The sequence below is a fragment of the Panthera pardus genome, unplaced genomic scaffold, assembly GCF_024362965.1.
Source record: "Panthera pardus isolate Hobbes unplaced genomic scaffold, ASM2436296v1 HiC_scaffold_24, whole genome shotgun sequence".
NCBI lineage: Eukaryota > Metazoa > Chordata > Mammalia > Carnivora > Felidae > Panthera > Panthera pardus.
In genome coordinates this window covers 139,481,634-139,496,485 of record NW_026526810.1, presented here as the reverse complement: position 1 = coordinate 139,496,485, position 14,852 = coordinate 139,481,634, and the positions used below count along the sequence as shown (strand labels likewise).

The 14,852-nt window shown below is 43.7% G+C and overlaps 1 protein-coding gene and 1 gene segment (V, D, J or C); both read left to right on the top strand.

Moving 5' to 3' along the window:
* Nucleotides 1–5,835: 5,835 nt before the first annotated feature.
* Nucleotides 5,836–9,538, top strand: LOC128772866 (immunoglobulin heavy variable 3-23-like). The segment is given in 4 exon segments: nt 5,836–5,890; nt 6,699–7,029; nt 7,397–7,460; nt 9,476–9,538. Coding segments are annotated over 4 exon segments (513 nt in total).
* A 46-nt stretch (nt 9,539–9,584) lies between these two features.
* Nucleotides 9,585–11,921, top strand: LOC128773087 (disintegrin and metalloproteinase domain-containing protein 21-like). Its single transcript, XM_053889934.1, has one exon. It carries the CDS (start codon nt 9,585–9,587, stop codon nt 11,808–11,810), a length of 2,226 nt encoding a protein of 741 aa, XP_053745909.1. The 3' UTR covers nt 11,811–11,921.
* The last annotated feature ends 2,931 nt before the right edge of the window (nt 11,922–14,852 follow it).

The following is a 14,852-nucleotide window of genomic DNA, read 5'->3' as shown; positions in this document are numbered from 1 at the left end:
GGAGGAATCTACAAGGAGGCATGTGCTGCCCCATGTGGAAGCTGTATTCAGAAAATATTGAAGTCATAATTATTTCTTTTGTATATCTCAAGTTGGTGTCAAATATTCTTTTCCGTATGAAATTATGGTCTTTTAAAAAATATTGCCAATAGTGGGTAATTTCATTATAATACATTCATAATGATGTGAATCCTCTATAATGACTTTAATATAACATAAAATTATCTATCTATCATCTATCTACCCTCTATCATCCATCACCTATCCTCTTATCTATTTACTATCTAGCATTCTGATCTCTATTTGAAGTCTATTCAGCTAAGTCAGCATTTATCCTCTTGGCACATGCCTTCAGGACTATGAACACATTTTCTACAATTTCTTTAGGCTCCGGATTTTTAGATTCCAATGATGTCCAGGTCAGCCGATCCATTTTCATTACTGTGGTTGTTTTAGTGCCATTAACTTCTTACCTCAGATACTGATGGTCTCTGTGCCATATCAGTGAAGAGTCCCCCACTTTTCTGTGACATCTGTGCCTCCTCCCTGAGTTAACAGCCCCTTGTGTTGGATGGGGATTTCTCAGGAGATGGAGACACCAGCCATGCATGCGAATCATATCTGCAGGTGACAGAAAGGTGTCCACGTCTTGGTGTCTGTGCACTTAAAGATGTCGGCACTGCTTCCAAGCTTTGCAGATGACTGAGGAAGCAAACCCCCTCAGCAGAGAACCATCAAGATCAGAAGTCTCCAGGTGTGCTCAAGCTCTGCAGGTAGTTGTCAGGTGAGGTTAATACATCAGTGTGGAAACTAAAAGAAATATGATCCTGGGAACAAGTGTCCTTTGCTTGTTATATTTACACCAGACTGGACATCAATATAGATTTTTCCTATGCAGTTATGTGAGGAATGACTGTTAAAATTGAATATACTTAAAGACTTGATTTGGAAAGTTTTCTGGAGAAAATATGGATCCCTTCAAATATCTTTCGGACAGATAGAGTATAGTGAATTGTGGTCCACTCATTTGTTCACTATCTGATCAGAAAGGTGAGGCCATCACTTGACCTGCCTCCAACACAATTCATAGACCAAGTGTTGTCTTGACCGTGGACCAACAAGCCTGTGGATCCACAAAGAGATGCCCACAGGTGGACCTGGAAGGACCAGGGGAGCCTGACTCAATTTTTGTCCACTTATCAGGACATGCTCCCTCCCACACAGGCAAACTGCTCAAGATCTAGAGTAAACTCCAGTCTCGGGGAGTGGGAGCCCACCGCTCTCTCCTCAGACAGGGCTGAAGTCCCTGAGGAAGGCAGAACTGTATTTGAGAAACAGAAGAGACTGAAGGGCCTTCCTTGTGCCTGGTGAGGGGTCCCAAAGCTGAGGGTTTCAGATGTCAGATGTGGGATGATGGGAATGGTTGTGACTGCTGGTGACTGGCCCAGGCTGAGTCTCCTTGTCCCCAGGGGTCCTGTCCCAGGTGCAGCTGCAGGGGTTGTGCCCAACTGGTGAGTGCCTTGCACACTCTGCACCTCACTAGCAGCATCTTGGGGTTCTCCATCTCAACCAGTAATTTCTGGTGGAATTGGATCCACCGACCCCAGCAGAGTGGATGCAGTGGACGGTTCACATACTATCATATATTCTATATCACATACTAGGGTCCAGACCACAAGAGCCACATGTCCAAGAGTTAGGCATTTTGTTAGGCAAGAGGAAGAGGGATGAAGCAGGTGCTGGCCACCCCCTTGGAGGTTCCCCCAGGATTAACAGCCACACAATCAGAACCCCCTCTAAGGGTGAACAGGACAGGATAGGCCTAGCCACAGAGCTGGCTCAAACACCACAAAGGACTTCTGAGAGCTGAGCATCGGCCCAAAAATTGCGATTTGCCGTGAGGTTACCTAAAAGTCACGAGGGGGCATTCAGGACAACAGGGGTAACTGAGATCTGCTGGGGTGCTCAGGTTACCAGGGGGAGCTGAGGACACCAGGATCGCTCAGTTCTGCATGGAGCACTCAGACCTCCAGGGGGATGCTCAGGTCTCCATAGGGCATTGAGGTCACTAGCTGCCACTCAGTTCACCTGGGGGCACTCAGGTCATCAGGAACACACAGGACACCAGGAGCCACGTAGGGAACCTGGAGGTTCACAGGTCTCCAGGGGGCACCCAAGATCTCAGAATTCATATCCAGAACCAATGTTACAGGGTCAGGTTTCCTGTGAAGCATCTTTCTCATCATGCCCTGCAAACTTCATCCTGACCAGTAAACAGTACACACTGTTTCCTAAACCATTTACAAACACAGATGTCTTCTAACATTTAGAGTGAACAGTCATATAGTAGTGCCGACCTTGACAGAGACCAAGCTCGGGGATAAATTAACTCTCATATGATCAGACCTGTGCCTCACCAGTACACGGGCCACCATTTAAAATAGATGTGATTTTCAAACAGAGGACACTGACTCATTCAAGTGATCTAAACTTAATATATTTGAGCAGCTCCTCTCTCCTTTTATTTTCCTTAAGGTTTTCCTTTGATGCCCATGAAGAGAGACCATGAGTAAAGACCCTTGTGGTTGTTGAAACCCCACAGCATCTTCATCAACTCCACGACTTTCTCTCAAGATTCTGTTTACACGTTCCTGTGAGAGAAAAGAGTAGTTTCTACCCTTCACTCCTTTTGTTCTCCATACAGTTCAGGAAGCCAGAGACAACCAGTGGGGAGGCACACTGAGTCAAGTCTTACAAAACGGTCAGCCAGGGGTCCATTCTACTGAAGTAGTTAAGGAATCATCCACTGGATCCACCTGTCTCTGCACCTCCTCTCCACAGAACATGAGGCCCAGACCTTCCTCACACTCAGCTGGACATGAAGTCAACTGTATGGGAGCAGATTAGGAACTCAGTTTAGTGGGTTATTTCACCGTAGTTTTCCATAGTAGCTACACGATGTTGCAGTCCCATCAAGTGAATTCTAGGATTGCCTGTTCTCCACATCCTCAGCAACACTTGAGATGTTCTCGTTGTGTTTGCCTTATTTTATAATAGCCTTGCTAACAGGTGTGAGGTGATATCTCAGTGGATCGGGGGTGGAGTTCTCTGATGATTAGTGATGATGAACATCAAGTCATATGCTGGATGGACATTTTTTCAACCTTAATAGCAAAATGGATATTTACATGCTTGACCCAAATTTTAATAAGGTGATTTGTTTATTGTTATGATTATAATTGTGATTTTTGCTATTGATGTTAAGGAGTCCCTCCTGTATTTTGGATATTAACTCCTTTTCGATATTTTTAATGTAATGTCTCCCATTTCATAGACTGCCTTCTCGCTCTGCTCCTATTTTCTTTGCCCCCTTTCTGGTTTGATGTAGTCCCCCTTGTCTGCCTTGGTTCTTTGTGATTTTGCTTTTGTATAAAATAAATCATTGTCAAGCGAATATCATGATGTTTATCCTGTGTGTTTTCTTCAAAGACATTTTGGGTCAGGTGTTCTGCTTAATCTTTAATCCATTTTGAGATTTTTTTGTGTTGACGTATATGTATGATGCAAGATTATGGCCAAATGTCATTATTTTGCATGTATTTTGCATTATTTGCTTTATTTTGCATGTATCAACACAATTTTTTAATGTTTCTTTTATTTTTGAGGGAGAGAGACAGATCATGATCAGGGGAGGCACAGGGATGGAGGCAGACACAGAATCCAGGCTCTGGACTGTCAGCACAGAGCCTGATGTGGGGCTCAGACCCACAAACCATGACATCAGTACGTGACTGGAAGTTGGATTCTTAACCGACTGAGCCACCCAGGCACCCCTAGTCAACACCATGTTTAAGAGACACGATCCTTTCCCCCACTGTGCATTGTTGGAAATCTCATGGAGGATTTGCTGACTGCATGTGCACAATTCTACTTCTGGGCTCCGTAATGAGCTCCACTGGTCTATATGTCTCATTTAATGCCAGCAGTGCACTGTTGGAGTTAATGTACCTCTGCAATATATTTAGAAGGAAGAAGTGTGATGTCTCCAGGTTCTCTCCTCTTCATGATTGTTTTATTACATCCATGTGTTGTGTGGTTACCTATGAATTAGTATATTTTTCAGATTCCTTTAAAAAAAGTCATTGGTATTTTCATTGAGATAAAAAGATAAATATAAAAATAACATAAAGAGATACAGCATAGAAAAGATATAGACTATCACAAATACAGAAAACAAATCAACTTCATTAAAATTTGAATTTGGAAAGATAAGTGAAATTTAAAAAACATAGGTAGCCTAGGGAAATAGGTAAGATTCAAACAAATGCAATCGGAACTGAAAAAGGAGACATAACTGAACTAAAGACATGAAAAGGATCATAAATGAAAAACTTAGATATTTATAGGTCAACAATAAGATTACCAAGAACAACTTACACATTTTCTAGCATCATGTAAGCCACCAAGACTCTTTCATGCAAAAATACAAGAGGAACAAAACAAAAATTAGTAAGAAGATATCCTTAATATAAAACCTTCGCCCTCCAAAACAAACAAGGCGTTATTAAAATTCTACAATATTTAAAGAATAATTAATGCCAATACTTCTCAAACTATTACAAATCACTGATGAAAAAGACCACTCCCAAATGTACTTTATGAGGACACCTTTACGCTCACAGCAAAGCCAGAGAAACACACCACAAGAAGGGAAACTACAGGCCAGTGTCTCAGATACACATACATGCAAAATTCCTTGGTTAAGTCTGAGCCTACTGAATTCAACAGCACACTGAAAGGATCATACATGATAATCCAGTGTGATTCATCCCTGAAATGCAAGTATCCTTCAACATACACAAATGCAAAAATGTGATGTCCTCCATTAACAGAGGGAATGATTGAATCAAAGCCATCCTTAATTTATTCATAAAATCATTAGACACAGTTTTTTCATGAACAAAAAACACATCTTCATCATTTTAAAATAACTCAATTAAAAAGGAGAAGGAGGGGCGCCTGGGTGGCGCAGTCGGTTAAGCGTCCGACTTCAGCCAGGTCACGATCTCGCGGTCCGTGAGTTCGAGCCCCGCGTCAGGCTCTGGGCTGATGGCTCGGAGCCTGGAGCCTGTTTCCGATTCTGTGTCTCCCTCTCTCTCTGCCCCTCCCCCGTTCATGCTCTGTCTCTCTCTGTCTGTCCCAAAAATAAATAAAAAACGTTGAAAAAAAAATTAAAAAAAAAAAAAAAAAGGAGAAGGAAATTACCTCCACATGATCATGGCCACTATGAAAGCCCACACCTGACAGCATATTGAACATAAAATACTAAAACCATTCCTGCCACATCAGGAGCCAGGCAATAATGGTCATCCCCAATAGAAGTATTCCACATGATAACGTGAAGAATAACTATGCCGCCTCAAACCATATCATCGTGTCACAGTCCTTATTTGGATGAAAGTCACGGGAGAAACAGCCAGTCCAAGGACTCTCAGACCCTCCTTTGTCCCTTGACAGCAGGATATAAATCTCCCTTGGGAAACTCCCCTTCCCTGTACCAGGAGGGGAGAACCATCCTTAGTACCAGAATAAGGAACTCAGGGACAAGAAGGTTGTGCAAACAAACCTAGTTATTTGTTGACTAATTAAATACCCCAAAACCACACCTTTGCCTTGACTCTTGCCAAATCCAATGTTTTGTTGTCTGTAAGTCACAAGTGCCACCTGCTTTGTTCATTCTCTGGGTGTCATATTATTAGGAGGCCCAGGCACTTGCAAAATGAAATTTATTGTCCCCTTTAGATCAGTCTTATGTCAATTGAATCCTTAGACAGGATGAAAGCCCAGAAGAAAAGAAGGAAAAAGCATTCTTCTCCTACAACTGGAAGAAGTACCCACAAACTTTGGCAATAAAAAGAAATAAAAGACATTTAAATCAGTAAGGAGGAAGGAAAATTACTTGTTTGCAGATGACATGATCTTAAACATAACAAAACCCTAGAGATACCAGAAAAAATATTAGAACCAGTTTTTTAAAATGAGAGAAAGTGCAGGATGCACAATGAGCACAATGAACAAAGAAAATAAATAAAAATAAACCACCTGTGATTCTACACACCAGCATGGAAATAAATACAAAACAAATAACAAAATTATACAACTGAAAATGGCACAGAATAAAGTACTTGGGATTAAACTTCATAAATTATGTAAAATAATTGTAGAGTGAAAATGACCTTAGTTGATGAAAGACATGTAAAAATGCACAAGTCCCTGCAAATATAACTGTGCTCACCGATTAGAATTCTTCATATTGTCACAGCACCATCTACACAAACTAAACTACAAGTGCTTCCCTAACCCTGTCGTTCACTTTTAAAGAATCAAATCTAAGTCTGGAGCTTGATATATATGTCAGAGGACATGCAAATGGGGCCCGTTCTGTGCTGATAAAACCAACCCAGCCCGACCGTGCAGCTGGGAGACGAGCCCCAGCCCCGGGAGTCCCAGGTGTTCCCATTCTGTGATCAGCACAGAACACACACACCTCACCATGGAGTTTGTGCTGGGCTGGGTGTTCCTGGTTGCTCTTTTCAAAGGTAATTCATGGTGAACGAGGGACACTGAGTCTGTGAGTGGATATGAGTGAGACAGTGGATGTGTGACGGTTTCCTGACCAAGGTGTCTTGTGTCTGCAGGTGTCCAGTGTGACGTGCAGCTGGTGGAGTCTGGGGGAGACCTGGTGAAGCCGGGGGGGTCCCTGAGACTCACCTGTGTGGCCTCTGGATTCACCTTCAGTAGCTATGCAATGGGCTGGGTCCGCCAGGCTCCAGGGAAGGGGCTGCAGTGGGTCGCAAGCATTTATAGTGATGGAAGTAGCACAGGCTACGCAGACTCCGTGAAGGGCCGATTCACCATCTCCATAGACAAGGCCAAGAACACGCTGTATCTGCAGATGAACAACCTCAAGACCGAGGACACGGCCACATATTACTGTGCAAGTGACACGGTGAGGGGACCTCACTGGGAGCCCAGACACAAACCTCCCTGCTGGAGGGGATCAGCACCACCAGGGGGCGGACACTATGCACAATTCTCCTTTGTGTTCCCAGGCGCAGGTGCAGATGGAGGTTACAGGCAGGTTTCCTGTCAGGGTCTGGGGCTTCCTCTCCACACAGCAGTTTCTCCAGGGAGCCTCTCTGGACACAGGATTCTGTGTTTACCTATTAACTGTGTGAATTAGATCATTGTTTTCATAGGAAAACTACCCTAACATGCACAAAGACACAGTTGTTTGCACTTGCTTACTCCGGTCCCTCAACATGAGTGAATTACAGATTTCCTGAGGCACAACAGCTGCACCTTTACATGAGTCCCAGATGCACTCCCTGTGCAGCCAGGCCCACAAGCTCCCACAGCTCCCCATTATCTTCACCCAGCCCTTGTCCCAATCAAACAACGTGAGACTTCCCTCCTGGCACTTGCTACTCAGGACGTTAAATGAGCTACAGCTTTATTCAATTCCTCTAAACAAGACATAAATCGTCTCCATATATTAGTCAGGATTCCCTCGAGCAACAGAACACAAAGCACATTGGTTTCCATGACAAAATATGTTGAGAAGTCCCATGATCTACTGTCACAAGCTGGAGACCCAGGAAAACCAGTGATTTAACTTTTGTCTGATTCTGAACTCGTGTCTAGTCTCAGAATTTGGGGAGCTGATGAAGTAACTCTAAGAACAAGGATCGGAGGAGACAAATGTTCCAGTTCAAACACGCACATGGAAAGTAAAAATGAAGGAATTCTTCCTCCCTCTTCATCGGATTCTACTCAGAAATATAATGGAATGGGTGATGCCCAGGCAGAAAGAAACCATGGATGGAAATGCCAATCTCTTCTGGAAACTCATCACAGACATCCACAGAAACAGTGGTGAATCTGGGCACCCATGACTCAGTCCAGATAACCCATAAAGTTAATCATGACAAGTCAACTTCCTGTAAACGTGGAGCTCAAAGACTGAAGACTTGAATTTAAATTAAAAATAAAACAAGAAAATTAAATACATACATATATGAACTATTGGCACTACCTCAAAATAGCACGCTTCTGCACAGTGAGGGAAAAAATCAACAAAAGTAAAAGGCAAACTATGGAATGGAAGAAGATATTTGTAAATGACATATCCTCAGGGTTAGTGTTCAAACTATGTAAATGTTTTTAAATTATTTTCACATTATCAGTAGAGAGTGTGTCCATGCAGTTCAGCATACTGTCATGTGAGAAGCAAAATTCGTGTCTTCCACTTGTGTTTTGTGTTAGGATCTCACTGAACATGAGACCAACACTCTTCACAAAATTTGAACCGTACAGTACAGTACTGTTAATTACAGGGGTAATGTTGTGGAGACCCCTCTAGAACCTAATCATCTGGCATAACAGAAAATCATAGCCCCTGAGATCTACTCCTCATTGCCCCACCCTGCCAGCCCCAGACAACTGCCATTCCACTCTCCATTTTATTGTTATCAAATCCCAAATTCAGCTGAGTATTTCTGGAAAGGTCAATGTTCAAAGTTTTAGTTTTGATGGGAAAAGAAGTTGAGCTTTATTTAGGAGGCCAGCCACCCAGAGAAAAGGCAGACTCTTCTCCAAAAGCCAACTCTGAGGGTTTCTGCCCAACCCAAGGGATCTTAAAGGACTAGACGGTACTTAAACAAGGGAGTTCCATGGTGGATACCATTTTCGATCATGTGCAGCCTCCATGGTGCAAGCTGCCAAAGTAACCTCAACTCCCCTGCATCTAGCTCCACCTGAGGAGAGAAACTCACAGGCATGGGAGAGGACTGCCAGAGGCCAGGAAAGAACCACAATAAGGGATTAGAGGGGAAATCCCCTGGGGCTCACACATGTTCAGCAGTACTGTCTGTTCTCACCAGATGGCATAAGAAAAAACTAAAATACAACCTTGTACTTCACCAATCATGACACAGAATACTGGGAAATGTTTCCTCAGTAAACACAGAGGAAGCTTCAAACCAAAAACCAAAAGGATCAAATGGCTTGCAAACTAATAGCCAACCAGAATAAGACATGTAACATTACAAAGCGATGTTTTTCAATACGTACAAAGGTAAAATTGACAGTCTACCTCCATATCCCATGGAAGTAGGAAGCATTGGTCTCCATAATGAGGAAAAGCAGTCATCCAGAGAAAGTGACCCAGCAGTACCACAGGACATGGAATTGGTAGAGAAGTTCAGTGTGTTATAATTGCATATCCCGTATCCAAGTAGAAGGAGAAAAGATGGAATGTCTTGAATAGAGCCGTGTTTCTGGGTCCAAGTCCCTACCCATGTCCATGTGAGCACTGTTGACCATGGCCCACCTGACTCTCCCACATCCACCCCAGGTGAACTGATGAGCAGGGTCACCCAATGCCACACCCTGTGACTGTTACCTAACCCCACAGGTGGCCCCGAGGTGTAGGGTGCTGGCCACCTGGTACAGCCCTCTGTTGTGTCTGATGGTCTAGACCTGGTTTTGCTGACGATCCTCCATTTATCCATTCTCACTGGCAGATGTCCCTGAGCAGGGGCATGAGGCTGGCAGAGGACCAGGTCACCCTGAGGGCACCCCTCTTGCTGTTTGCGCTCTGGGCATTGCTGGCTCCTGTCCAAGGTTCTCAAGGTCGTCCCTCATGGCGCTACATCTCTTCTGAGGTGGTAATTCCCAAGAAGGAGTTGCACCACGGCAAGGGCGTTCAGATGCCTGGCTGGCTGTCCTATAGCCTGCATTTTGGGGGCAAGAGCCATGTTATCCACATGAGGCACAAGAAACTCTTTTGGTCCAGACAGTTGCTGATGATGACTCAGGATGATCAGGGAGCCTTGCAGATGGACTACCCCTTCATCCCTCCAGACTGTTACTACCTCGGCTACCTGGAGGAGATTCCTCTTTCCATGGTCACCATGGACACGTGCTATGGGGGCCTTGAAGGTATCATGAAGTTGGATGACCTTGCCTATGAAATCAGACCCCTCAGCCATTCCCAACGGTTTGAACACGTTGTTTCTCAGATAGTGGCAGACACCAATGCAACGGGACCTACTTATAACCTGGGATATAAGGAGGTTAGGAACCCCCTGTTCTCTCAAGCAAATATCAGTGCAGCCCCCAGGATCTCTAGTAAGTTGTATTCATCCCATCATGGGATTTTGAAAGGACTTGTTCTCGGTTCCAAAACAATGTATAGTGTGTTCAACAACGTGTCAAAATGTGCCCGATTCCTCATAAGGCTTGTTAGTTTGACTGACTCAATGCTTCAAGGGATTGATGTAAGGCACTATATTTCCTCCATGGTCATTTATAATCTGGAAGATCCAGTTGTCTTGAACAATTTTCGGGTGCCAGGGAGTCCGATTCATATCTACTTTCAGAGACACTTGTTTGTTGCTTTTAAACCACATACAGCTTTACTTATGAACAAAGATGCACCACATGAACTTCAGTTTCAGCCAGCCCCATACGCGGTATGCGGATCAAAATCCATCATCTCGCTTGCTTCTCTAGGCAGACATTTTTTATTGTTGTCTGTGTTAGTAGCCCAAAAAATTGCATTATCTATTGGTATTTTTTATGACAATCAGTTTTGTGCATGCCAGAGGAGGTCTACCTGCATTATGAATCAATACCCTATTATGACAGATTCTTTCAGTAACTGTTCCTTCATTCATATGCAGCATGTAGTGGTGAATAATTTTTGTGAGTGCATATTTGACTCAGGACTTTCCTATTTCAATAAAAGCCTGACTCACGATCGTTGTGGAAACTATGTAGTGGAGCCAGGTGAGCAGTGTGACTGTGGCTCCTTCAAGCAGTTCTACAACAATCCCTGCTGTACGACTGATTGCATTCTAACCCCTGGCAGCAAATGTAATACAGGCAGATGCTGTACAAACTGCACCTATTCCGATGCTGGGACACTCTGCAGGCCAATCCAAAATATATGTGATCTTCCAGAATACTGCCGTGGGGTGTCCGTGGAGTGCCCTGATGACTTCTATATGCAAGATGGAACCCCGTGCACTGAAGAGGGCTACTGCTATCATGGAAACTGCACTGACCGCACTATGCACTGCCAAGAAATCTTTGGCAGAAATGCTGTGAAGGGTGAAAATGTCTGCTATACCATAAATCAAAAAGGCAGCCGATATGGACACTGCAGAAGAGACCCAGGGGTATTCAAATCTAAACCCTGTGCCCCCACAGACATGCAGTGTGGAAGGCTGCAGTGTAGTAACGTCACGCATCTCCCTCAGCTGCAAGAGCATGTGGGATTTCATCAGTCTGAGATCTCAGGGTTCTGGTGTTTTGGGCTGGATTCGCATCGTAGCACAGGAACAACCGATATTGGTCATGTGAGAACTGGTACCCCCTGTGCTCCTGGAAAGTTCTGTCAGGATACCTACTGCAATGGCAGTGTGGCTCAGCTGAACTATGACTGTATCCCGGAGAAATGCAGTCACAGAGGGATATGCAACAATAACAGGAACTGCCATTGCCACGTAGGCTGGGATCCTCCACGGTGCACTGAACGAGGCACTGGTGGGAGCACAGACAGTGGACCCCCTCCAAGAAGAATGCGGTCAGTCAGGCAAAGTCGTGAATCCGTGGTATATCTCAGAGTGATCTTTGCTAGAATCTATGTCTTAATTGCTGCGTTCCTCTTTGGTGTTGCCGGAAACGTCAGAACTATCAACAGACAGAAGGTTACGGAAGAGACTGTTGATCAAGACAATGCATAATTCAGCCTCCAGACCCCTAAACAACTATAGACAATCCACGTGGCTCATCTGTGAAAATACAGTAATGAGGCGGCACAGCTAACATCCACGTTTCCGGGGGTCTGCGGGAGACACAGGGGTCCACAGGCATATCATGGCCCTGACACCAGGTCTCTGATGCGTCACTGAGCAGAACTCTGAAATAAAACTTGAAAACTGCATGCTTGTGGCCTCTATGTATTTGTGTAAGCCTGTAAGAGCCCAAACGGTGCCTAAGACTCTGTGCAGAAGATCTGAGTCAGCAGCTGTGTCTTGGGCTGAGGTTTCTGGTTCCAGAAATAAGAGAAGTTGCCACAAGCTCCTTTAGGGGCAAATTCATGAATTTTCTCCAAAACTGTGCTCTTGCACACTGAGCTTTTTCTCATTCTTCAGGTAATCTCTCATTTCCTGGTCCCATTACGGGTTCAGGGTGATGGAGGGCTACCACCCACCCATACTGCCTGTCCCACACTGGGGTGTCTGTGGGCTGTCAGGGAAAGGGACATGGATTCGATCCCAGCCAGTGCAAGCTGTGCCTCCCTGGAGAGCAAATTTCCGAATGTGGGAGACTGAGACTATGAGGCTGAAAGTAGCCCCCGGTGAAATCAATCAGAAAGGTAGGCACAAGTGCCTATGGATGTCTCTGGCATTCCGAGGGAGCCCGATGAATATGAACCCCTTTTCTCCTTCTTTTCTCTATTTTTCAGTGAGTTCATCCTTAGATGAGGGTCTGCCTAGGAATTCCACTTTGGTTCTCCCAAGAACCTCCTAGAAGTCCTGCAGAGTTGAGCCTGTGGTAAGTTAGGGACCCTTTTTCTAAATATTTTTTGCTATTTTTACAGTTGTCTAGAATGTATTTTAAATCATAATAGTGATATTAAAGTCTGTTTATTTTATTCTGAATTGAAAATATACAACTTTTTAATAGTAATTGATTAGGAAATTTTCAGAACTAAACAGTAACTGTTTCAGAAATTACTTTGGAATAAGAATGTATCCCATAATTCACCAATAGATGTAAAACACATGAAGCACATAACAGGATTTTCACTTCAGTTCATACCTAGAATCCTTGTTGGTGCAGATAGTCTTGTAAGTTGTACCAATGTGTCCCCATGCATGCACTTTGTCTCAAAGACACATGGTTGCACAAAGTATTAGACTGCCATGTGTACACATGTTCTCCACGTTCCAGGGCAACCAGGTAATCCTACTTTCCCAGCACCTCCTGAAATTCCTGTGCAGCCACACTGCATGTTCCCAGCAAGAATGCATCCAGGAATGTTTGGGAAGGAGGGCCAAACAGGTGCCCTGGCCACCTGCTCAGTAAACTACAGAAGGATGCTAAGTGAACTGTGGAGTAACATCAGCCCTTCTGTCTGTTTGGACACACGTGTTACAGATGCATTCCTATTCAGTTAACACCATACATGTGCTGGAAATGTGAGTTTACCTTCAGGATAAAGTAAGAATGGGTCCTGTGGAGGATCTAGCACCCACAGGCCACACCCACTATTGATGGGAGTCTACACACCAGCACACAGCGATGTGGGCTTCAAGTATAGTGCTGGGTCTGAGCTGACAAGCAGAATGTGGCTGAACCTAGAGCCTAGAAAGGTGAAGGGGAGGAAGAAATTCTCCACCAAATGTTCTTGTGGACCAAGAACTAAGGTCAAAGGACCTGGATTAACAGGGGAAAGAAACAAAAGTTCATTGTGTGTGCACAGAGGTCCCCGTAGATACACATTAACTAGATCAGAGAAGTGAGGGTCCCCTAAACTTACAATAATGAGCTAGGCAAAGTGAGTGCCCCCTAGAGTAATATTAACTAGATAAGTGAACTGTAGTGTGCCCCCTAGATTTACTAACTAGATAAAGTGAGTGCCCCCTCAGATATACACAAATCAGATAAGCTAAGCAGGTGCCCATTAGATTTGTATTGACTAAATAAGTAAAGTGTAGCGTGCCCCCTAGATTTACATTAACTAGATAAGCTAAGTGAGTGTCCCCTAAATTTACATTAACTGGATAAGCAAGGTGAGTGCCCCTTAGATTTATATTACTTAGGTAAGTGAAGTGTAGCTTGCCCCCTACATATACATTAACTCCATAAACTGAGTGCCCCCTAGATATACATTAACCAAATAAGCAAAGTGGAGTACCCCCTAGATACCCATTAACTAGACTGGCAAAGTGACTTCCCTCTAGATGTATGTTAACAAGAGAAGCAAAGTGAGTGCCCCCTAGATGAATAACGAGATAAGTGAAGTTAGTGACCCCTAGATTTACATAACTAGATAAGCAAAGTTTAACCTGCCCCCTAGATTTATATTAACTGGAAAAGTGAAGTGAGTGCCACATACATATACATTAACTCCATAAGGGAAGTGAGTGCCCCCTATATATACATGAAGGAGGTAAGTGAGGTGAGTGCCCCTAGAATTATATTAACTACAAAAGGAAGAGAGTGCCCCATAGATATACATATACTGGATAAGCAAAGTGAGGTTTCCCCAGATTTATATTAACTATCTAGAGGAAGTGTAGCTTGCCCCCAAGATTTGCATTTACTAGATAAGCAAAGCGAGTGCCCCCTAAACATACATTAACCGGATAATTAAAGTGAGTTCCCCCTATGCTGACATTAACTAGATAAGCAAATTGAATGCGCCCTAGATATACATTAATTAGATAAGCAAAGTGTGCTTACCTAATGTGTCCCGTAGATTTTCATTAACAAGAAAAGGAAATGAGTGCCCCCTAGATTTACATTAACTAGATAAGTGAAACGAGTGCCCCATAAACTCACATTAACTAGGTGAGTTGAATGAGTGCCCACTACATAAAAATTTACTGGATAAGTGAATGATCCCTAGATTTACATTAACTGCATAAGGGAACTGAGTGCCCCCTAGATTTACATTAACTAGATAATCACAGTGAGTTCCCCTAAATTTATTTCAACTAAATCAGCGCAATGCCCCCTAGATTTAGATGAACTAATTGCACTAGATCAATATTAAC